Source organism: Talpa europaea (genome assembly GCF_964194135.1).
Source record: "Talpa europaea genome assembly, chromosome: 10".
Taxonomy (NCBI): domain Eukaryota; kingdom Metazoa; phylum Chordata; class Mammalia; order Eulipotyphla; family Talpidae; genus Talpa; species Talpa europaea.
The window spans coordinates 22,789,040-22,811,865 of NC_140077.1; the positions used below are offsets into that span (position 1 = coordinate 22,789,040).

Here is a 22,826-nt window from a genome sequence, read left to right on the forward strand (position 1 = left end):
CTCGCGCTTCCTGCGCCGCCCCCGCCCCCACCCGGCCGCCCAGTCGGAGCGAGTTGGTCTCGCGGCGGGTCCGGCGCTCGCGGGCGCCGGACCCGCCGCCCGCCGCCGGCAGCGCGGGGCAGGGTGGCCCGTCCGGCTCGCGGGCAGCCCAAGGGGAACCCGGGCTCGGGGCCGCGGGAGGGCGCCCGGGAAGCCCGGGGCTCGGGCGGGCGGGGGCACAGCTGGCGGGGCGCGGGGCCCTGCTCCCTCCCGGTCGTTACCTGCGCGCTTGCGGGGGTGTCCCGGGGCGGCCGGCCTCTCCCGGCGCTGTCTCCCCACGCAGTTGCCCATGCTGGCTGCTCAGCCGGGCCCCATGCACCGGAGGCGGCGGGCGGGTCTGCTGCTCGCGATCCTGCCCGGACGGCGGCGTCCCGGGTCAGCGGCTCCCGCCGCCCGGCATCGGCGCTCCGACCTCCCCCCGAGGGCGCGCTCTGCCCCGGCGCCGGCTTCAGCACAAACTTTGCGGGCGAGGGGGCAGGGGGAGGCGGCCGGCGCCCCAGCGCAGTCCCAGGTGGCCGGGCCAGGGGGGCCCGCGACGGTGCCCGGCCGGAGACCAGCCCCGCTGGAGGGGCGGAGAGAGGGGGCGGGCACCGCCGCAGCTACTCGGGCTCGCTCGGGGCTCCCAGCTGGGGCCGGCCCCCGGCGCCTGTCACTCACCTGCCTGGCCCCGCCCCCGCCCGGCCCCGCTCCCCGCGCCCCGCGCCCGCCCGCGGTGCCCGCGCCGCCGCCGCCCGCCCCAGGTGCGCATGTGACCGGCAGCTCCGCCCCTCGGGCCAGGCCTCGTTTTCTCATTGGCTCCTCCCAAGGTGCGTGCCTCCCCCCGCCCCACCCAGCCAGGTGCCCGCCCCACCGCCCGTCTCGGGGGAGCCGGGCCGGGAATTATTCGCCCTCAGTAGCCCCGGGCTGCGTGCCCAGCAGCCGCCCGCCCTCCCCGCGCCGCCGCCCCGGCCCCAGGCCCCGCCCTGCGGGGAGGGACCGCCCCATCCCTCCCTGGAGCCGCCGGGCCCGGAGCCGCCGGGCACGTGACCGGCGCGCGCCCCGCCCCCGCGGCCCCGGCCCGGCGGTTGGCCGAGGAGGCGCGTGCGCCGAGAGGCCCGGCCCGCGCCCCGCCCACTTCCCTCCCCCGGGCCCGCGTCCGCGTCATGGCCGCCGCCGCCGCTCCGGAGGCGGTGGCGCCTACAGGCGCCCTGTGGGGCCTCGTGCACGACTTCGTCATGGGTCAGCAGGAGGGCCCCGCTGACCAAGTGGCTGCAGGTACGGCACGCGGCGCCGCGCGGCTACCGCTCGGGGCCCGCGGGGGAGCGGCCTCGGCGCCGGCGCGGGGCGGGAAGGGGGAGAGGGGCCGCCGTGCCTGGGGACCGGCCGGGGCCGCCTGCGAGCACCGCGTGCCCGGGGCCGGGCCGCGGGGACGGCCCTTGCATCTTCCTCAGGGCGCCCGCACGCCTCTCGCCCCTGCATGCGGCCGCTCTGAAGGGCGGCCAGTGTGGGGCGAAGCATTACCATTTCCCAGGTGAGGCTGGTGACCCCGGCGAGGGCGGGCTCGCAGGTCAGGCAGGTGGGGGGCTAGAGCTGGGACCCCAGAACTCCCACCCTCTGGGGGGTTAACGTGGCCGGAGGCATCTTCCGCGGCTTCTGCGCCTTCGCGTGGCGTGTCCGGGGCGCGCGCGGCCGGACCTTGGACGGGCGGTCACTGGAGAGAGGAGCGGCAGCCCGTCTAGGGGGTTGGGGATATTCTGCGTGTTCTCCTTGAGGCTTTCCCTCCGTTTCTTGGTAAAGTTATTGATTAAGTTGCTTTATGACTTTTTTTTTTTTATGTGGTGTTTGTTTTTATCTTTTCCCCAGAGCTCCAGATTCTTTCTTTTCACCCGTTCAGGGATCGCTTAGTTCTGACAGCTTTTCTAAGACGAGAATAAAACAAATTCCAGATTTCCTTGGAATTCTGAGTCTTCGCCCTTTTAGAAAAAAGAAAGTTGTCTAAAACTTTTAAAGTTGTTGAAAAAACTAAAGTTACTGAATGTTAGGAGGCCTTCCAATCTCGTGTTTTAGTAATAGAATACAATATAATCTCGTAAGTACTCATGAGTTTTGTCTTTGTTTTGGAAATTTGCGTACTTAGAAGGGACACATTTCTTTCGAACACTGAACATACTAGCTTTTAGAAGATGTGAGAAATAAAGTGAGTCTGATAGTAGTGTAATACTTTGCTCCTTAGCAATTTTCCGCTTTGATTTACTCATTCCACCATTATCGAACACATTTTCCATACACAGTGCAAAGCAATAGGAACAGAAATATAAATTAGCATAGATTTGTGCCCATCAGAAACTTGCAGTGAGCACACTCCATTAAAAGGACTGTGTAGGGCCTCCCCCGGTGGCGCAACGGTTGAGCGCTGGGTTGCGAGGCTGCCCGCGGCCTCTGCGGCGCCGGTTCGATCCTCAGCTGTTCCCCGGCCACCAGAGGAGGGTCCCACATGGCTCGCAGACCTCTCCTGCCGCCCGCTGCTCCCCTTAGCAGTATACTCTGGTCCTTCTGCCTGCTCTGCTCCCCTCTCTGGCTCTGGTGAATTCTCTCACCCTCCGTGCTTCTGACTGTACCCAGTGCATGTATAAAACAAACAAACAAACAAATAAATAAATAAACATGCCTCTATTAAAAAAATAAATAAATAAATAAATAAAAGTTAAAAAAAAAAAAGGACTGTGTAAAGTATGTGCAAGGTGGCATGGAAGCATCAAGGGGCAAATGGCTGCTGCTGCCATTCCCTTAAACATCTTCTAGTTTTGTGAAGTATAATGTTTTGGCTTTCTGTTTAAAGATTGATTTAGTTATACAAGAGCTGGGGTACAGGCCAGAGGCGCAGGAGGGTGAGAGAATTCACCAGACAAAACTGGGAGCAGGACAGGCAGACGGACCGAAAGCACTGCTAAGGTGAGCAGCTGGCGAGACAGGAGAGGTCTGCCATGCCATGTGGGTATCTCTGGCCAGGCCGAGAATCACACCTGTGCTGTGGAGACTGTGGACAGCTTTATAGTGCCAGGCTCAACCCTCTGTGCCACCCGGGAGGCCCAAGTATAATGTTTTGAATACAGTGTCCTAGCAATGTCATTTCCCCCAGTGCTTTATTATGAAAAATTTCAAGCATACAGCTGTCCAGAGAATTACATAAGAAATACATAGATTCACCACCTAGGTACTGTCATTAACTTTTTAATATAACTTGGCTTTATCACGTCTCTATCCATTTAAATTGCAAGTATCAGTACACTCCCCCCCTAAATACTTTGGTATCCATATCATTAATTAGAGTTTGTTTGTTTATTTTGGTTTAAAATTTGTGTCCAATGAAGTGTAGTTGGTGTATTTACTGATTTTGAAACATGCATACACCTACCCTCTTCTAAGATAAAGTACATTTCTATAAACCGTGTCATTTGTAACTATTCTTTCATATTTATTCATTACAAACAATTCTGGATTTTGCAAATTCAGAGTATACTTGAGAAGACAGGGTGACTAAGCGCTGCCAAGTTCTTATAAATATTTTTGTAAAATTTATATTTTTTTGCCTGTAAAATGGCCTAAACTATTGTCTAGTTTAAGTTTAACTCAGCTTAGCCAAGACTGTAATAGTAGCCCTATAGTAATTTAGTCCTGAAGGGAAAAGGAGGTTGGTAGTAACAGTAAGGCTGAAAGTTTTGGTGGGATTGGATTATGTATAATCATGGCAGATTATGTATAACCATTATGTATAACCAAGCTTGAGCAAGGGAGTCAAATAATAAAGCCAATTTGAGAAATTGATATTCTCAATCATAGCCCTAGTTAGGGTTTTGAAGGCTGGCATTTTGAAGCATGCCTAGAATAAGATGTGCTTTCTTATCCTCTAGCCTAAGTCAAGTTTGTTAGTGCTGAAAGGACAACTTTCTATTCAACCACTCACAGCAGCAGCCCCTCCTACAAACTCTTAAATGCAGAAGAACCCTAAGATCACAAACGCAGCTACCACCAACTTTGTTTTGCCAGATGAAAGTATCAGATGTAAAGGTGCATATGACGGAAGAAATGACCTCACAGCCTACAGGTTAAAGTCTTATAGCTTCTCAGCCAACCAACCAATGCCTGTCCCTAGCCTTTTCTCTCACCACTCCCCTCCTGGGCTTTTAGATTCAGGCAACCATCTTTATTAAATATTCCTTAAGTGCTTTCCTTCCCAATTCTAGCTCCATTAATCAAAGGTAGACCTAGGGTTCTAGGCCAACCTTGAGTGCTCACTACCTGCACCCCATGTACTTCCTAATTACTCCAACCAGACGTCATCTCACACTTCAGAATCCTTGTGGTACTCTCAACCACTTATATACTTATTACTTATATACTTATTACTTATTAGCAAACATGTTCACATCTCCACATCCTAACCCTTCTATTCCTACCACCGAAGTCTCCTAGAGACTAGCATTAAGTATGCAGTAAAAACTACCTAAGTGAATGAAATGAGAGGGAGGACCCTTAGGCTTTTGAGCTTGCGGGTAAGCAAAAGACAAGTATTTTGTCAATAATGGAGATTAGGAAGGGAGCTGATTTTGAAGATTTTTTTTGGACACATTGAATTTGCAAGTGACAGGTAGAATTTTATTCTCTATTTGAATTTTTCCATCATTTCAGTCTTTTTTATATTGTATTTCCCATATTTGTCATTTCCTGAGGATACCACTATTCCTGAAACTAAAAATGGTCTAAAAACAGTAAAATATAATCCTGAGAAATATCCGTGGCACCCTTAGCAGTATTTTCTGAGATCTTGATTAGAGCTGATTCCTGATTGGGATTTTTCTCTTTTGCTCCTTCACAACCACCCTGCCTCCCTGCTTGGCTGCTACTCCAGATTCTCAAGAGGCTGCAACTCCATCAGACAGAAGTCTGATTGTGCATTCTGTGTCAGTGCTGGTATAAACACTCCTTTGACAACTCCTCAGTGACCCACACGAACTGGAACCCTGCTGAAGAAAGTGTGGGTAGTTAGGAGATGTTAGTAGGTCCATTTTTAGACAGCAGATCTTGGACATGTTGGAAAAACTTAGAACAACGTATAAAGGGAAAGGAACTTACACTTATTTTTCCTTAATACCAGAGAGACTACTCGTAAGAAAATTTGCTCTTTATTAGCTTCTTTCATCCCAGGAGCCCAAGTGCATAATTAGCAGTACTTCCAGGATTTTGTGTATTTTTCATTTGGGAGAACTTACAGTATTAAGAGAATTAGCACATAAAGTAGCTAATGGATTTTCAAAAAATCCAGGTATTTTACTCCTTTCTTAGGTTCACTCAGTCTCTGTTTATAAATGTCTTTCTTCCCCCAACAGACTACAGGCTCTTCAAATGCTCTGTCTGTATTTCTCTATCAGCCATAAAATAGTACCTGGTTTATAATAGATAATCAGTCCATGATGCATGGATAAGTGGAAACAAACACGACAATTTTTTAAAAGATGAAGAGAATACAAAAGAGGGAATACAGTAATAATGTTTGGGGATAAAAGGAATGTGTCACAAAGAGTTGACATTTGAATCTGATCTTGAAGAGTGGCAGTTCCTTAGACTGGCAAGGTCAGGAAAAAGCATCCCAAACCAAGGGTATGTTTCCAGGCTTAAGGATACGGAAAAGCTGGACCGTTGGGATTCCATGTGACTGGATGATAGGAGCTGCGATGAAAGCAGAGACCGAGAGGAGATTTGGGCCAGGGAGTCAGGTCTTAGGTGACATGGAGATTGGTGAGTCAAGGTGTAAATTGTGCATTTTAAGGAAGTAGCATTAGACGACTTACAGTATTTTCGCAGCGTTTTAGCAACCATCACCACTATCTTAAAATTCTAGAACATTTTCACCACAATAAAAAATAGAGGGTTATTTTGAGGCTCTTGTTGTATAGTCTAGCTATAGGGATAAGGAAGAATTATATTTGAAAGGCACTTCTAAAGTAGACTCAACAAGAGTAGAATAAGATATTAGATTTAGTCTCCTTTGTGATTCAAAATAGTGATTCTGGATTTTGCAACCTCATTTGCCATTTCCCTTACTCTTATTTACTATTGTGAGATAGCTTTATTATCTTACTTTTTTCCTAATTTCATATTTTGTACTTCACTTTACTTTGTGCTGCATTAGTTCAAAGTGGGGTCCTTGTGAAAATATCAAGACTAAAGGGCTCTGCAGGGAGAATTTACCCACATACTGGGATTCAAGGAATCACTTGCAAATGCAAGTTACTTTGTAATTATAAAGCAGTCAGTTTCATAATGATGTATACTGAATGAAGTATTTTTCTTTTATATACCTTGAGGCAGTGTGTAGGAGTGGGAGTTGATTTTTAAGGGGGCCCAAAGGACCCTCTGGTGATGGAAATAAGCTGTCCTTTTTTTTTTTTTTAAGATTTATTTATATTTATTTATTTATACAAGCACTGGGTACAGTCAGAAGCGCGGGAGGGTGAGAGAATTCACCAGAGCCAGAGCAGGGAGCAGAGCAGGCAGAAGGACCGAAGTACACTGCTGAGGGGAGCAGCGGGCGGGCGGCAGGAGAGGTCTGCGCGCCCTGTGGGACCCTCCTCCAGTGGCTGGGGAGCAGCGGGAGCAGCTGGGGCTTGAACCGGCGGCTGCGGGCAGCTTCGCAACCTGGTGCTCAACCACTGCGCCACTGGGGAGGCCCGGAAATAAGCTGTCTTGATTGGGGTATAGATTACTCAGAGTATACTTTTGTTAAAAGTCATGAAAATAGAGTTAATATCTTTGCATTTCTCTGTATGTAAAGTATGCCTCAGTTTTGTTTTTGTTTTTTTTTTTTTGTATTTATTTATTTATTTATTTATTTATAGAGGCATGCTTTATTTATTTGTTTGCTGGTTTGTTTGTTTGTTTTGTTTATACATGCACTGGGTACAGTCAGAAGCGCGGGAGGGTGAGAGAATTCACCAGAGCCAGAGCGGGGAGCAGAGCAGGCAGAAGGACCGAAGTACACTGCTGAGGGGAGCAGCGGGCGGCAGGAGAGGTCTGCGCGCCATGTGGGACCCTCCTCTGGTGGCTGGGGAGCAGCCGGGGATCGAACCGGCGCCGCAGAGGCCGCGCGCAGTTTCGCAACCCAGTGCTCAACCGCTGCGCCACCGGGGAGGCCCTGCCTCAGTTTTGTTTTTAATGAAAAAATTCGAGGCAACTGAGGGGGGCCTATTAGACAGGTGTTTGTATTACAGTACTTGAGGTATTCCCAAAGATAGACAGAGGACTTGAATGGTGTTGCTGAGGAAGGATTCAGTTCATTGATGATCTTTGCTAATAACAATTGTCAGTGCCCTGTAGTGGCCTATGCATAGTTATTGCTAAGGCTTTTTGTGGCCGCTACTGAAATTTGTTTTGAGATGGGCTCTTGCCAGGTGGTTCCCAAAAAGTACCGTTTTCTGTCCTCTCAAATGGTATAATACAGTTGTGGTTTGTAACCCAGAAATGGATATCTTTGTTCATTTACTTGGTTGTAGACCTCCAATTATCAGTTCCTGGGTTTGTGGTGTTAGTCTGGCTGATGCCCCTTCCCCCACCCTAGAGTCAGCACATTTTTTTCTTTCCCTTGGCTCTTTCAGGAGTAGGGGCAGCAGCTGGGACTTCCGCGTCCTGGCACCAGTTGGGCTAAGAGTGCCTGATGTCTAAATTTGTGCCAGTCACGAGCTATGAATCCTGACTGGAGAGCTCCTTTTCCTCAGTCGGCTGAACTTCTTATTCTAGTGCCAGTGTGAGCCTCTGCCCAGCTTAGCTCACAGCTGTTGCTTTGAGACCACAGGCTTAAGGAGAAGTAGAGGTTGGGAAGTTTTCTCAAGTCTCTTATTCACTCTAGTCAGAGGTTAGCGTTGGTCAGAGCTAACTAGTGAGGTCCTGCATTCAAAAGCAGGTAGGCTAGGAACCCTGAACCGGCTCTTGAGAGCAATGCCCTAGTCGCCATGCCTTGTGGAGTTAGCACCTCTGTGATAATCAAACCCTTAGGAAGATTGCTAACCTTTAACTCTGTTTCTCCTTTGAAAATATATCCAAAGATGCTAGTTAGGTTGCTGTGAGTTATTGTGCTGCTAAAATTGCATTTTTTAAATAATATTTTCACAAAGATACAACATTCAAAGGTGCAAAAGGATACTAGTGATAAGTCTCGTCCATCCCAAGATAAAATGCGGACTGCCACAAATTTAACTATTACTAGTGTATGACATATCTTCACGGAAGGAGGGAGGGTAAAAAGTGTTGATCTAATTGCTATAAATTTGTTTCTCACAAAAGTTGAGCATTCTGAAAGTAGTTTATAATTATCCAAGAGTTGAGAAAATAATAAATGGATTAGGGATCTGGTGGCAGAGTTTGGAGCAGCTGTGGTACAGGAATGAGCTCCCATCCTGTTTTTAGTCATGTTTGCTCCTCAAGGACTAGGGAAAGTTTACCATTAACAAAGACACCGAAGTACCCCAGCACCTTTGTTCCATCAGCAAAGAAGAGCACACACTAGAAACATCACTCAATCGCAGCTGTTGAAGGACCCACAGGTGCCATTTGCTGCATACAAAGCCCCCCTTTTGGAACATAAGATTATTGTCCTCCTGCAGACCACCCAGGTTTACAGCCCCGAGGAGGCCTTCACCCTGGCCATCACAGACCTTATCAGTGAGCTCTCCCTGCTGGAAGAGCGGTGTGAAGTGACAGCAAGAAGGAACTGAATAGTGGGCTGGAAACCTTGCTCAGCTGTTTCCTACCCTCCAATAGGCCTTTCTGCAGGCACCAAGCAGAGGAGAGGAGCCTCTTCTGGCCATGGGTCTCCCTGTGGATGTCTCAGTGAGCTCCACCCCATGACATCTGCACATAGATTATTTTCTCTCTCTAATAAAGTGTGGCAGGAAGGAAGAATGAATGGATGGATAGATAGATAGACAGGTAGGTAGGTAAATAGGTAGTGGGGTAAATAGGATAACAGGAACCAGCTCAGAGAAAGAAATTACAAACAAGAAAGGAGTAAGGCTACAATGAACTCAGGTACTGGGTTAGGGTTGGGAAAAATGATATGCTCTTATGGTTTGAATAATATACATATCAATAGATGCAGAAATGATAGATATGTGCAATACACATGAGTTATTCGCAGTTTTTTCTAACAGCCAAGAAGCAGTAGCACCCCTGTAGCAACAGGTGTATCCACATCCAGATCTTAACTCTCCAATAAAAAGAACCAGGGTTTCTTGGAGAATTCTAGGCTTAAGGCAGGGAAATTACTTGGTAGTGGTAGAAGGTCAGAAAGTACTTAAAAAATGAAAAGATGGGCCATGTCAAAAGGACATGAGCCAAACTAAAAAGTTATTACTACACTACCTCAAACCAAAATCACTGCTGCATAGCAAAAGAATGGGAGAAGATAATATGCAAGCAATAGGACAGATAAGGGGTTGATATTTCATAAAACATAAACAACAGAAAAACTTAGTAACTAAGTGATCAAATTTAAAGTCACCATTGTTGAGTCACATTGATAATTGCATCCCTGATATAAGAAGGTACTTCCCCTTCATGTTTTTCTTTCCAAAAACTCATAGTTCAAGTCTAAACATGAGGAAAACATTAAAAAAAAAAAAAAGACAAACCCTAATTAAGAGACATTCTTAAAATATTTATTTAAAATATCAAGATCATGAAAAACAGGGAAGACTAAGAGAGTTTTGCAGACCAGAGGAGACTAAGGATCTGTGGATGACCAGTTGCCCCCCATCCCTAAGAAAATGACTGGAAAAATTGGTAAAATCCTAATAAAGTCTAGAGTTTAATTAATGGTTATGTGCCAGTGTTTATTTCTTAGTTTTAACAAATTGCCATGTAAGACATTAACATTAGAAAAACTGGGTGAAAGTGTATAGAAATTCTGTAGTATCTTATAACCTTTTTAAAAATCTAAAATAATTTCAAAATAAAACGTTATTGCATTTTATTATCTCCCCTCCAAAATGCTGTGTTGTAAACTGACATTTCCTCTATAAACATAATTTTTTTAAAGGAAAAGAAAAAAAATTTTAAAGACGAAAATTAAAGCTCTGTCCATACTATATGCTATTTATATGGACTGTTCTGCTTTTAGATCCTGCCCCCTTTATCAGTATATACATAGCTTCTTTGGTTTTTATTTTTTCATTTTCCTTTTTTTCTAAGTAGCTTCAGAGAATTCCATTATGTGGTTGTACTATAATTTACTTAACTGGTTTCTTACATCATTTGTTGTTTGTAGTCATTTGCTGTTACAAATAATTATGCAGGACCTCCCTGATGGTGAAGGGGTTCAAGTCTCAGCTATCAAGCTATCACCAGCCACTGCAGCATGAGTTCCATCCCTTATTCTGGGCCTGGGAGGTAACCCACATGGCACAGCAGACCTGTCCTGCCTTGCCCCACTGCTTCCCCCAGCAGTGTGTTTCAGTAGATTTGCCTTTTCTGCTCCTTATTCAGTCTCTGGTGAATCCTCTCACTTCCTGCACCTCTGGCCTATACCCCAAATTAATAAATCTTTTTTTTTTTTTTTTTTTTTTTGTGGGACCCTTGCCGGCGGCCGGGGATGGAACTGGCGCTGCAGAGGCTGCAGGCAGCCTTGCAGCCCAGCACTCAACTGCTGCACCACCAGGGGAGGCCCCCAAATTTAATAAATCTTTAAAAAAACAAACAATTCTGTAATGAATAAACTGTACATACATTGTTTTATACTTTACAAATATATATGGTAAATTTATTTATTTTAAAGATTTATTTATCTATGCATACAAGTACTGGGGTGTAGGCCAAAGGTGTGGGAGGGAGGAGCTGTGAGAGGATTCACCAGAGACAGAGCAGGTATCAGAACAGGTGGACTGACTAAAATACACTGCTGAGGGAAGCAGAGGGCCAGACAGGAGAGGTCTGCTGCGCCATGTGGGTTAGCTCACTGGTCCAGAATGGAACTCCTTTTGTAGTGGCTGCAGATAGTTACATAGTGCAGTGTTTATTAACCCCTTGCGCCACCAGGGAGGTCCTATTTGGTAAATTTAAAGAAGATTCCCCCTGGGGCCTCCCCGGTGGCGCAGTGGTTGAGCACTGGGTTGCAAAGCTGCCCGTGGCCTCTGCAGCGCCAGTTCGATCCCCGGCCACCGGACAATGGTCCCACATGGCGTGAGGCACCAGACCTCTCCTGCCGCCCGCTGCTCCCCTCAGCAGTGTACTTCGGTCCTTCTGCCTGCTCTGCAACCCGCTCTGGCTCTGGTGAATTCTCTCACCCTCCTGCGCTTCTGACTGTACCCAGTGCTTGTACAAATAAATAAATAAATCTTTTTTAAAAAGAAAGAAAGAGGGCCTCCCTGGTGGCGCAGCGGTTGAGCACTGGGTTGCGAAGCTGCCTGCGGCCTCTGCGGCGCCGGTTTGATCCCCGGCTGCTCCCCGGCCACCGGAGGAGGGTCCTACATGGCGCGCAGACCTCTCCTGCTGCCCGCTGCTCCCCTCAGCAGTGTACTTCGGTCCTTCTGCCTGTTCTGCTCCCCGCTCTGGCTCTGGTGAATTCTCTCACCCTCCCACACTTCTGACTGTACCCAGTGCATGTATAAACAAAAACAAACAAACAAACAAATAAATAAATAAAACATGCCTCTATTTAAAAAAAAAAAAAAGAGAAAGAAAGAAAGAAAATTCCCTGGGTTATAGCAGATGTGCACTTGTAATTTTAAAGATGACAGTATCTTAAAAAAAAAGAGAGATATCGGGCCTCCCCGGTGGCGCAGCGGTTGAGCGCTGGGTTGCGAAGCTGCCCGCGGCCACTGCGGTGCCGGTTCGATCCCCGGCTGCTCCCCGGCCACCGGAGGAGGGTCCCACATGGCGCGCAGACCTCTCCTGCCGCCCGCTGCTCCCCTCAGCAGTGTACTTCGGTCCTTCTGCCTGCTCTGCTCCCCGCTCTGGCTCTGGTGAATTCTCTCACCCTCCCGCGCTTCTGACTGTACCCAGTGCATGTATAAACCAACCAAACAAACAAATAAATAAATAAATAAGACATGCCTCTAGAAAATTAAAAAAAATAATAATTATAAAAAAAATAAAAAATAATAAAAAAAAAAAGAGAGAGATAGTGTCAAATTGTCTTACATAGAAAGGGTAATCAATTTATACTCCTGCCTACAATATATACGGGTGTCTGTTTTCGCATACCATCACTAAACAGCATGTGTTTAAAAGTTCGATCTTCATTAGGTTCTCTCTCTCTCCCCCTCTCCCCTGCCCTCCTGCCAGTATTAATAGAATCTTTTTTCCTTTAATCATTTTACATACTTTTGCGTGTACACATGTGACGGTTTTAACTTCATAATGTTTATTTCCTACCCAGCCATGTTAATGAATTCTTTTAGTTGTATATATATATTTTTTTTACCTATTTCTTTTGGATTTTCCATTTGTAAATGATGCATTTGCTTCCCTTTCAGTTTCTATACATGAAGCTGCATATTTGTAATAATGCCTCTCATGCAGGAGGCCAACATAGTAAACCCCAAAGTACAAACTCTAGCATAGGCAAGAAACTTTGGTAATTAGAAACATTGAATCCTGGGATGGGATCTTGATTTTATTTTCTCATATTTCTTCTGTTTCCTCTAGATGTGAAATCTGGCAGCTACACAGTGTTACAAGTGGTAGAAGCACTTGGGTAAGAGCCTCCATTATAGAATGTCCTTCTCTATTTTGTACACTGCTGCTTTCCCATAGTTAATTAACCCCAAATTTCTTCTACCAAAGCCCAACTTCCACCACTCACTTCCATATCAGTACCTCAGGCTAAGCCTTTGATGCTTTTGAAAAGTTTCATATCACCTAACTGAGGCTCCCTATGAAAGTTTTATATGCACACAATCTGTGGGTCACATCAGCTGCTGGATTAGCCCACAGGTTTGGGGTAGGTGATTGAAGGCCATCAACTCTTATGTAGAGCTAGGACTCCTATGCTTCTTCATCTTTACCAGTCCAGACCTGACTTGGATCTGACCCAGACCTGACTTGGGTCCCTGCCTGGGAAGTTACCAGGAGGCTGACCTTGCACTAGGTAGACCCTGTCTATAGAAAAGTGAAGAGACAGCTGGAAAACCAGTGTCATAACCAGATACTCCAACATCAGAGGAAGTATGTGCTTATAATCGAATGCCCACTTTCCTTGTACTCACACTTGGATAGACCGTTTAGATTGACATGTCTTATTAGCAAGGGTGTTAACTGTCACAGCGAGCATATCTTCTAAAATAGAAAACTAGAAAATTGGAGGGAGAGAGGGACTAGGTCACTGTTGTACGTTTCTCCCACATATGAGAACACTTGACCTTTGTACCACATTATAGCATTGGTCATTTTTATTGAGATATAATGCATATAAAAGTCCCCCTTTGAAGTGTAATTTCATGGCTTTTAGTATATTCACAGATTTGTGCAACCCTTAGCACAATCAATTTTAGAATATTTCCATTACCCCAAAGAGAAACCCCATGCCCATTAGCAGTCATTCCCCATTATCTCCTAATGGGGAATTGCAACCAATTCTGCTTTCTGCCTCTATAAATTTGCCTTTTCTGGACGTTTCATGTAAATGGACTCATGTAACATATGACCTGCATAATTGGTTTCTTTCACTTAACTTGATATTTTCAAGGTTCATCCTTGTGTAGCATGTTTCAGCACTTCATTTCTTGTTGAATAATTTCCATTGAATGGATATACCATATTTTGTTTAACCATCAGCCAGTGGATCCTCATAATCAGTTAATAGACATCTTGGTTGTTTCCACACTTTGACTTTTCTGAAAAATGCTGCTACAGGCATTTGTATGCTTTGGTCCATTTTTAAATGCAGTTATCTACTTCTGAACAGAGATTTTTCTACATTTGCCTATCCCAGGGAGCCTGTCAAGACTGAGCGTATATTTGGTTATGGATACCCTTCTCTCTGAGGTTTCACTCACATGTCCTGGCTAGTTCCCCTTCAGAAATCTTTCTACTTTTACTTTGTTAGATTCCTTGTAGTATATTTAAATCTAATCTCTATGGAGCTATTTTAAAAATAAGTCACCTCCTCGTTGTAGTCCAGCTCCTCCCACATCAATAATCCTAGTTAAAACCTTTATTCTGGCCATCTTACTTTAAAAACTTCCAATTATAAAGTTGTTCTTTTCCTAAGACCTTGGTGATTGCTGTTAACATTTTTCTTTATATTTACTTTCCTATTTTGGTAGAAGCTGCAACTGCCAATCATATCTTGGGCCTTGTGGACAGCAGCTGCTAAGCTTTGTTTCAGAGGAATGTCACAGTCACACTGGGGGGAAAGGATACCTAGTGCCCTGTGAGTGCCTGGCAACGGACACTTCTATTGGCTGTAGTGCCCCATGTGCCCCAGCTAAGGATGCCAGAGCAATATGACGATCAGCTCTTTGATCTTTGGCCTTGCTGATATCTGTAATTCTAAGTACTTTCAGAATATCATCCTGGCATTTCACCCTTAACAGGGCTTGACTTCCATGCCCAGGGGGTGAATGTGACTAATTGCAAAATATTTATTCCTTCCAAAGTTTGATCTGGATAATATCACACTCTCTCTATCCTGCTTTCTCCAGGTCCTCTCTAGAGAATCCAGAACCCCGAACTCGGGCACGGGGAATCCAGCTTTTGTCACAGGTGCTACTCCAATGTCATTCCTTGCTCCTGGAGAAAGAAGGTACTGGCATCATTAGTAGGAATGTCTTCCTGAGTTACAGAACCAAGGCCTTTCTTGTCTATTCAAGCTAATGTTATAAGGGAGGGCATAAGGTATCTGTGAACTACTTATTCAAGTCTTCGTTCCTCACTGGCATATGGCAGAAATGATAAGAATTGAGACAAAAGACACATGGATTCAAATGCAGCCTTAGACCTTTTTTCCCACAATGTATCTTCACTGCTCTGTGAAATGGAAAAAGTAGTGTTTCATAGAGAAGAAAAGTCATGAAATATCACAGCACTTTTAAAGCCTAAGGAGAAAAGCCAACTTATTTTCTTTCCGTAGTAGGGTTATGGGAACTATCACCTATATAAATAGTTTTCTTAGCATATAACCATGCCCTTTTATTTATGCTACTTTTGAGTTACAGTGGTAGAATTAAGCAATATTGAATAGTTGTGACTGAGATTTATGTCCTACAAGCCCAAAATATTTCCTGTCTTACCCTTTAAGAAAAAGTTTGCCAACACCTCTTCTGTATAAGGTCAGTTCTGGGGTTGAAAATGGATTTGACTATGGACCCATGTGAAAATGGGTAATAGATGTGCACCTATTTTCCCGATATCCCTGGGTGAAGGAGAGAATTTGCAGTGACACCCAAGCGGAACAGATGTTGGTGGGCCCTCTGCGTATATAACTAATGGCTAAGTTTCTGTTTGTGCAGTGGTACACCTGATCCTATTCTATGAGAACCGGCTGAAGGACCATCATCTTGTGATCCCGCCTGCCCTGCAGGGTTTGAGGGCACTTGTGAGTTCTCCCCTTTTATTCATTATACACTGTGTTCATGGGAGCACTTATGCAGTTCATTCTTTCCCTGCCCGTTGGGGGTGAGGCTTGTGCTGAGGAACAGATACCTGAGTATGGGACTCAGCTAGTGTCAGCCAGCTCCCCTTCTGTTTTTACTCTAGGGAGTAAAAATATCTTTTGGGGTACTGGAATTAGAGCGAAATGGAAGGAGCTGCAGGGAACTAATCAGCTTGAGAACAGGGGCCACATTTCTCACTGTTAGCACTTCTTCCTGAACCAGGCTGTTGTGGGTCCCACCATAGCTAATTAGGGCTGTTTTAGAGTTGTGTCTTAGAGGCTATGCTAGAATTCCCCTGGTGCTCACCTATCTTCTCTTTCTCCCCAAGAGCCTATGTGTGGCCTTGCCCACAGGGTTAGCTGTCTCTGTGCTTAAAGCCATCTTCCAGGAGGTCCATGTACAGGTGAGTGATAAGTTACCTTGGTGTGCACTATCTCCCTACATAGTTATCTAGACATAGCTAGAATTAGGTAACAACAACAAAAAATACTGCCTTTTAATTTCTGAACTCTTTCAGGTCTTTGGCCGTGTTTACATGCTAGTCCTTCTGTTTAAGGAGAAGGAGGCATGTTTCTAACCTATGTCCTTTGACACCTAAGGATAGTCAGCATACAGCAGACAGGTTTTGGTTACTGTTTCCACTGTCGTACTGCTGGGCTCCTAGCCATATCCTTTTTCTGTATTCTTGGGTTGATCTTATACTCTTATAAAGAGCACTGTCTACTTAGAGAGTTGTAAAGCAAGAAGTAGTTATGCCAGCTGAGCACTTACTTTACTTATTTTCTGTCTCCCACCTCAAGTCCCTGTCCCAGGCAGATCGGCACACTGTCTACAGTACTATCACCAATTTCATGCGAACCCGGGAAGAAGGTATGAGATGCTTGCTGGGAAATTGCTCATCCTTCCCTCTATCCTGCTGCCAGGGCATAGTTTAGCCTGGGGGTTGTATAGCAGAACAATTTCCGTGGCAGAGGATAAGGAAGGGAAATGGGTTTCCACTCAGTCCCCAGAGAAGCAAGGAAGCAGGGGTGCATGGGGTCGGAGGAGGTGAACGATGTTTTTGTTTCTTACCTCTGTGATGTATTGTTGCACATCTCTTCTCAATTCAGTATGCTCTTAGAATAGGAAAACAAAAGGGTCAGCTTTGGAAAGCTTGCTGTCTGGGAGACAGTAATGACCTTGTTTTCTTCTCCCCAGAGCTGAAGGGCCTAGGAGCTGACTTTACCTTTGGCTTCATCCAGGTGATGGATGGGGAAAAGGATCCCCGTAACCTTTTGGTGGCTTTCCGCATCGTCCATGACCTCATCTCCAGGGATTATAGTCTGGGTACGTCCTTGTAGCCACGAATTAATTGGTTGGGGCTTGTTGTAATATATCAATAGCTTATGAGTCAACCTCATTCTTTCTCTGTTGCCATAGGACCCTTTGTGGAGGAGTTGTTTGAAGTGACATCCTGTTACTTCCCTATTGACTTTACCCCTGTAAGTAGTACCAGTCATTCATTCAGATACTCATTGAGTACCTATATGTGCCTGGCTGAGTTCTAGGCACTCAGGCTTTAGCAGAGAACAAAACAGACAATCTCTGCCCTCGTGAACTTAACATTTTAGTAAATTGGGACGTTCAGGATGTACTTTAAACTCCCTAACAATGTACTTAATGCTGAGAGGTTTACAGAATTATAAAACATGGTCACTGCTCTTGAAGGTTGAAGCATTTAAGTAATAATATGACATTATGGGCCAAAGTGAACAGTGATATTCTAGTTGTTCAGAGAAGATAAGAGTTTAGTGTAAGCTACAATAGGCAGCTACAATAGTGACTGACTTTATAGATAAAATAGGATTTCATTTGCTTTCTGAGGGATGCTAGAATATGATTCTGGAATGCCAGGGGGCATCTCAGGCCATAGAAGCAAACTGACAAAACAAAGGCACACAAATTGAGCATAATATGTATAAGAGGTATTTGCTCTGGCCCCCTTAGACCTTCCTTTCACTCTACATCTTGATTTCCCTTCCATTTCCAAATATTCAGGTTCTCATCACTGTATGGGTGTGCATGGGTATGTGCACTCCAGGAATTAATGGTTTGGGAGAAGTGATTTATCACAACACACTAGACAACACTGAGTATTGATTGACTCTGCCTTTAAAGTTACAAGCCATATTTGTCTATTCCCAAATTGGAAATTTCTTGCCACTTTATTATAGTTAACATCATGTTGCTTAAGACCACCTCTCTCTCTCCCTGATGTTCTCTTTCGTAATCACTGTTTCTAACTCAAGCAAGCTTACATCTTTGATTTCTCTTTTATGGTTTTGTTTTATTTTGTGTTTGTTTTGAAGAGAACACAATTCAAAATCCCAAAGCTGCAAAAAGTGAAAAACCTACCTACCATCAAATTTCCTTCTCCATAGTTAACATATTTTATCATTCACATCTGTATCTTCACAGACCAAGCTTTTTCATCCATATATAAACCCACTTCATCTACCCAAATGTAGCTTATATATATACTTTTCCTGTACTTTGCCTTTTTCACTTAACAGTGAGTTCTTTATTCTTTAAGACTGCGTAATATTACTTTACTTGGAAATACCTAATTTCACTATGGGATAAAGGTTGCTAATCTTATGCTGTTATAAACAATGTTGCAATATACATGCCCTATATATGTATCATTTCACATACTTATAGGTATAACAGTAGGATAAATTCCTAAAAGTAGAATTTACTGGAACATATGCATTTATGATTTAGAGATGGGGAAGAGTGTTTCATCCAGTTATTTTTATGTTTTATTTTTTTTAAAGATTTATTTATTTATGCATACAAAAGCTGGGGTATAGGCCAGAGGTGTGGGGGGCGAGAGGATTCACCAGAGACAGAGTAGGGAATAGAACAGGCAGATTGACCAAAGTACACTGCCGAGGGGAGCAGCGGGCGAGCCAGGAGAGGTCTGCTGAGCCATGTGGGTTGCTCCCTGGCTGGGGATCGAACCTGTGCTTCAGTGGCTGCGGACAGCTTCATAGGTTGCGTCTGAACCCCTTGTGCCACCAGGGAGGCTCTCATCCAGTTATTTTTAAAGGTAATACAATAGCATAATTCAGCATTTAAAGATAGAGAATTAAGCCTCTTTAACTGTCACCACCCATTTTCCCCTTAGAGATAACCCTGTTCCCAGCTGCTTATGTTTTCTCTGACAAATTTTAGGCATAGCAAATTTACAAATAAAGACAGGAGAACTTCTCTTTTTGAGCAGCTCTTTTTTGTAGTGTTCTGCGCTGCAGCCTACAAGAAGCTAAAAGCTCTTGTCAATGTGCTAATTAAAACCGACACTTGTCTTTAGCTATTTGTTAGGGGGCCTCCCTGGTGGCGCAGTGGGTTAAGTCTTATCACTCTGAAGCTGTCAGCAGCCACTGCAGCACGAGTTCAATCCCCGACCTGGGAGCTAACCCACATGGTGCAGCAGACCCCTCCTGTCTTGCCCGCTGCTCCCCTCAGCAGTGTTTTTCAGTCAATCTACCTGTTCTGCTCCCCACGCTGTCTTTGGTAAATCCTCTCATCCCCAGCCCTCTTACCTCTGGCCTCCACCCCAGTTCTTGGATGCATAAATAAAATAAATCTTTAAAAACAGAACAACTGGGCCTCCTTGGTGGGGCAAGGGTTAAGACGCAACCTATGAAGCTATCTGCAGCTACTGCAGCATGAGTTAGATTCCCGGCCAGCCAGGGAGCAACCCACATGGCACAACAGACCTCTCCTGACTCACCCCACTGCTCCCCTCAACAGTGTGCTTCCGTCGGTCTGCCTGTTCTGTGCCCCACTCTGTCTCTGGTGAATTCTCTCACCACCACCCCCACACACACACACCTCTGGCCTGTACCCCAGTTCTTGTATGCATAAATAAATTTTTTTTTAAATCATAAATAAATAAACCCCAACTATTTGTTAGAACTATTATTTATGATCTTATTAGTTTTACCCACAGTAGTAAATCATATCAGTATAAGTGATAGTTTCTTTGACTCTCATCATGCCTGTGTGCTTGCTCTAGAGCAAGGGCTAATTAGCAGACTTGCAGTGAAGGGCCAGAAAGTGACTGTTACAGTTTTTGCAGCCATATGGTCTCTGTTGTGACTCCTTAACTCCATGATTCTAGCACAAAAATGGCCATAGACACTGAAATACAGTACTGCAACTATTTGCAATAAAACCTTATTTATGGACATGGAAATTTAAATGTCATGTAATTTTCCCATGTCATAGGATGTTCTTCTTCTTTTGACTTTTTTCCAACTAGTTTAAAATGTATACACTATTCTTAGCTTGTGAGTCACATAAACTCAATTGGTTGTTTCCTTCTCCTAATGCAGAGTAGATATTAAATCTTCCTTCACCATCATCCTAGGTGTTCCTTTATCCTTGGATGAGATCTCTTATTCCCTGTGCCCATGTTATTTCTCATTTTGTTATTTATTCCCTTGCTTTGGTGTTACACATCTTTAGTAACTGTCTGAGTGTATAAAAGAATAAAAAGTTTAGGATTTTGTGGGCCTTCCCGGTGGCGCAGTGGTTGAGCGCTGGGTTGCGAGGCTGCCTGCAGCCTCTGCGGCGCCGGTTCGATCCCCGGCTGCTCCCTGGCCACCGGAGGAGGGTCCCACGAGGAGGAGGGTCCCACATGGCGCGCGGACCTTTCCTGCCGCCCGCTGCTCCCCTCAGCAGTGTGCTCGGTCTTTCTGCCTGCTCTGCTCCCCGCTCTGGCTCTGGTGAGTTCTCTCACCCTCCCGCGCTTCTGACTGTGCCCAGTGCTTGTATAAATACAAATAAAAAAAAAAAAAGTTTAGGATTTTGTAAATCTAAAATGTCTTCATTCTTTCCTCCCACTGTTTGACAGTATGGGTATAAAATTCAGAATGGAAGAAATACTTTTCCACCAAGATTTTGAAGGCATTGCTATATTTACCTCTAGTTTTCAGTTGTAGAGAGAAGTCTCAGTTTCTTCTGAGTTGAAACTTTTGTGTTCACCTTTTCTCCCTCCTTTCTGGAAGCTTTTAAGTATGATTTTGCCACCAATATATTGAAATTTCACAATAATATGCCTTAGTAAAGGTTTGTTTCATGCATCACATTAGATATTTGGTAGGACCTATCTATCTGGAAACTTGTGTTGTTCAGTCCTGGAAAATTTTCTTGCATTCTTTCATTGATGATTAATTTCTTCCCCTCTGTTTTCCTTTGTTCCTTGTTTTTGGAACTCCTATTAATATTTTGTTGGATCTTTGAATCTTTTCTTTCATATTTTCATTTATTTCTACCTTTATCTTTTCGGCTAGTCAAAGTTCAGCCACGAAAATAGAAATCACATTGGTAATGAAAATAAATAATCTAGGGGCCTTCCCGGTGGTGCAGTGGGTTGAGTGCATCACTGTGAAGCTGTCCACAGCCTCTGCAGCACAGATTCAATCCCAACCACCAGGGTGATACCCACAGGGCGTGGCAGACCTCTCCTGTCTCACCCGCTGCCCCCCTCAGCAGTGCTTTTGGTCCGTCTGCCTGTTCTGCTCCCTGCTCTGTCTCTGGTGAATCCTCTCACCCTCCCGCACCTCTGGCCTGTACCCCAGTTCTTGTATAAATAAATAAATCTTCAAAAAAAAAAAAGGCCTCCCCTAGTGGCACAGCGGTTGACTGCTAGGCTGCGAAGCTGCCCACAGCCTCTGCAGTGCCAGTTCAATCCCCAGCCACCAGCGAGGGTCCCACATGGCACGACAGACCTCTCTTGCTGTGCCTGCTGCTCCCCTCAGCAGTGTATTTCGTCAGTCTGCCTGTTCTGTTCCCCGCTCTGGCTCTGGTGAATTCTCTCACCCTCCCGTACTTCTGACTATACCCAGTGCTTGTATAAATAAATAAATAAATCTTAAATAATAATAATAATAATTTAATTATTAATACTAGTAATGGGAAAATTAAGAAGTCACATGGGGAATAGTGAAGCAACCCAGAGATTAAACCAGGAAGTCATCACCACCCTTGACTGGAAGGACAAAGGGAAGAGTTGATGCTACTAGACCCCAGTACTGGGCTGAGAATTTTTGACAAAGACCACAGTGGCCCTGTCATCGGGAACTGGCACCATGGAGGCCATGCTGCTGTGCTGGTGCAGCTGAATTGGAAGGCTGGAGAGAAATCCCTAGTTTTTCCCTTCCCTCTGCCTGGCATTGTTCTACAAGTGCCTCCCGTTAGCTGCACCCAAGCCATTGTGGGCACCAGGGGAAACATATTCCACAGTGATGATGAGTGATCTGAGAGCAGAAATGACTGGGATAAGCACATTCTCCCAGTAACCCCTTCTGTTGATTTTTTTTTTTTTTTCATTTCTGCATTCATTCTTTGGATTTCCAGGGGCCTTTCGTTGTCATTGATGATGATCTCTGAATGTTTTTCTTTTTTTAAATAGCATTCTGTTCTTGTTTAATTCATGGATGGATTACTTCCTTAATCTCTTTTTGAAAACATTGATACTAATTTTTAATATTTCTTTTTTTTTTAAAGATTTATTTATTTATACAAGCACTGGGTACAGGCAGAAGTGCTGGAGGGTGAGAGAATTCACCAGAGCCAGAGCCGGGAACAGAACAGGCAGACTGACGAAATACACTGCTGAGAGGAGCAGCCGCAACAGGAGAGGTCTGTCACTCCATGTGGGACCCTCTCCGGCGGCCGGGGATCGAACCGGCGCTGCAGAGGCTGCCGGCAGCTTCTTAGCCCAGCGCTCAACCGCTGCGCCACCAAGGGAGGCCCTAATTTTTAATATTTCTTTTCCCCACATGAGATTCTTGTTTCCTGCAAGCTTTGTTTTGTTTTGTTTTCATCTTTTTTTATTTTAAAGATTTATTTATTTATGCATACAAGAGCTGGGGTACAGGCCAGAGATGCAGGGGGTGAGAGGATTCACCAGAGACGGAGTGGGGAGCAGAACAGGCAGACTGACTGAAATACACTACTGAGGGGAGCAGCGGGCGAGTCAGGAGAGGTCTGTTGCACCATGTGGGTTGCTCCCTGGCCAGCCAGGGGATTGAACTCGTGCTGCAGAGGCTGCAGATTGCTTCATAGCGCGGTGCTTAACCCCTTGCGCCACCAGGGAGGCCCCCCTTTTTTTTC

At 45.3% G+C, this 22,826-nt stretch overlaps 2 protein-coding genes across 5 annotated transcripts in view; one reads left to right on the plus strand and one right to left on the minus strand.

The window, feature by feature from the left end:
* Window positions 1-395, minus strand: part of UBTD1 (ubiquitin domain containing 1) — a gene marked incomplete at its 3' end in the record, with an annotated part of 48,461 nt that extends 48,066 nt beyond the window's left edge. The window contains exon 1 of the mRNA XM_084245342.1: window positions 261-395. Within this exon, the coding sequence (XP_084101468.1) occupies window positions 261-330 (70 nt within the window). The 5' untranslated portion in view covers window positions 331-395. The remainder of the gene's footprint in view (window positions 1-260) is intronic.
* Window positions 396-1,181: 786 nt separating this feature from the next.
* Window positions 1,182-22,826, plus strand: part of MMS19 (MMS19 homolog, cytosolic iron-sulfur assembly component) — a gene marked incomplete at its 5' end in the record, with an annotated part of 34,202 nt that continues 12,557 nt past the window's right edge. For 3 of the 4 annotated variants that reach the window (XM_084246050.1, XM_084246051.1, XM_084246053.1), the window contains 8 exons: window positions 1,182-1,293; window positions 12,715-12,763; window positions 14,712-14,812; window positions 15,519-15,604; window positions 15,991-16,065; window positions 16,463-16,532; window positions 16,860-16,988; window positions 17,082-17,143. In XM_084246050.1, the coding sequence (XP_084102176.1) occupies window positions 1,182-1,293; window positions 12,715-12,763; window positions 14,712-14,812; window positions 15,519-15,604; window positions 15,991-16,065; window positions 16,463-16,532; window positions 16,860-16,988; window positions 17,082-17,143 (684 nt within the window). The remainder of the gene's footprint in view (window positions 1,294-12,714; window positions 12,764-14,711; window positions 14,813-15,518; window positions 15,605-15,990; window positions 16,066-16,462; window positions 16,533-16,859; window positions 16,989-17,081; window positions 17,144-22,826) is intronic. The other variant, XM_084246052.1, reaches the window with a different exon arrangement.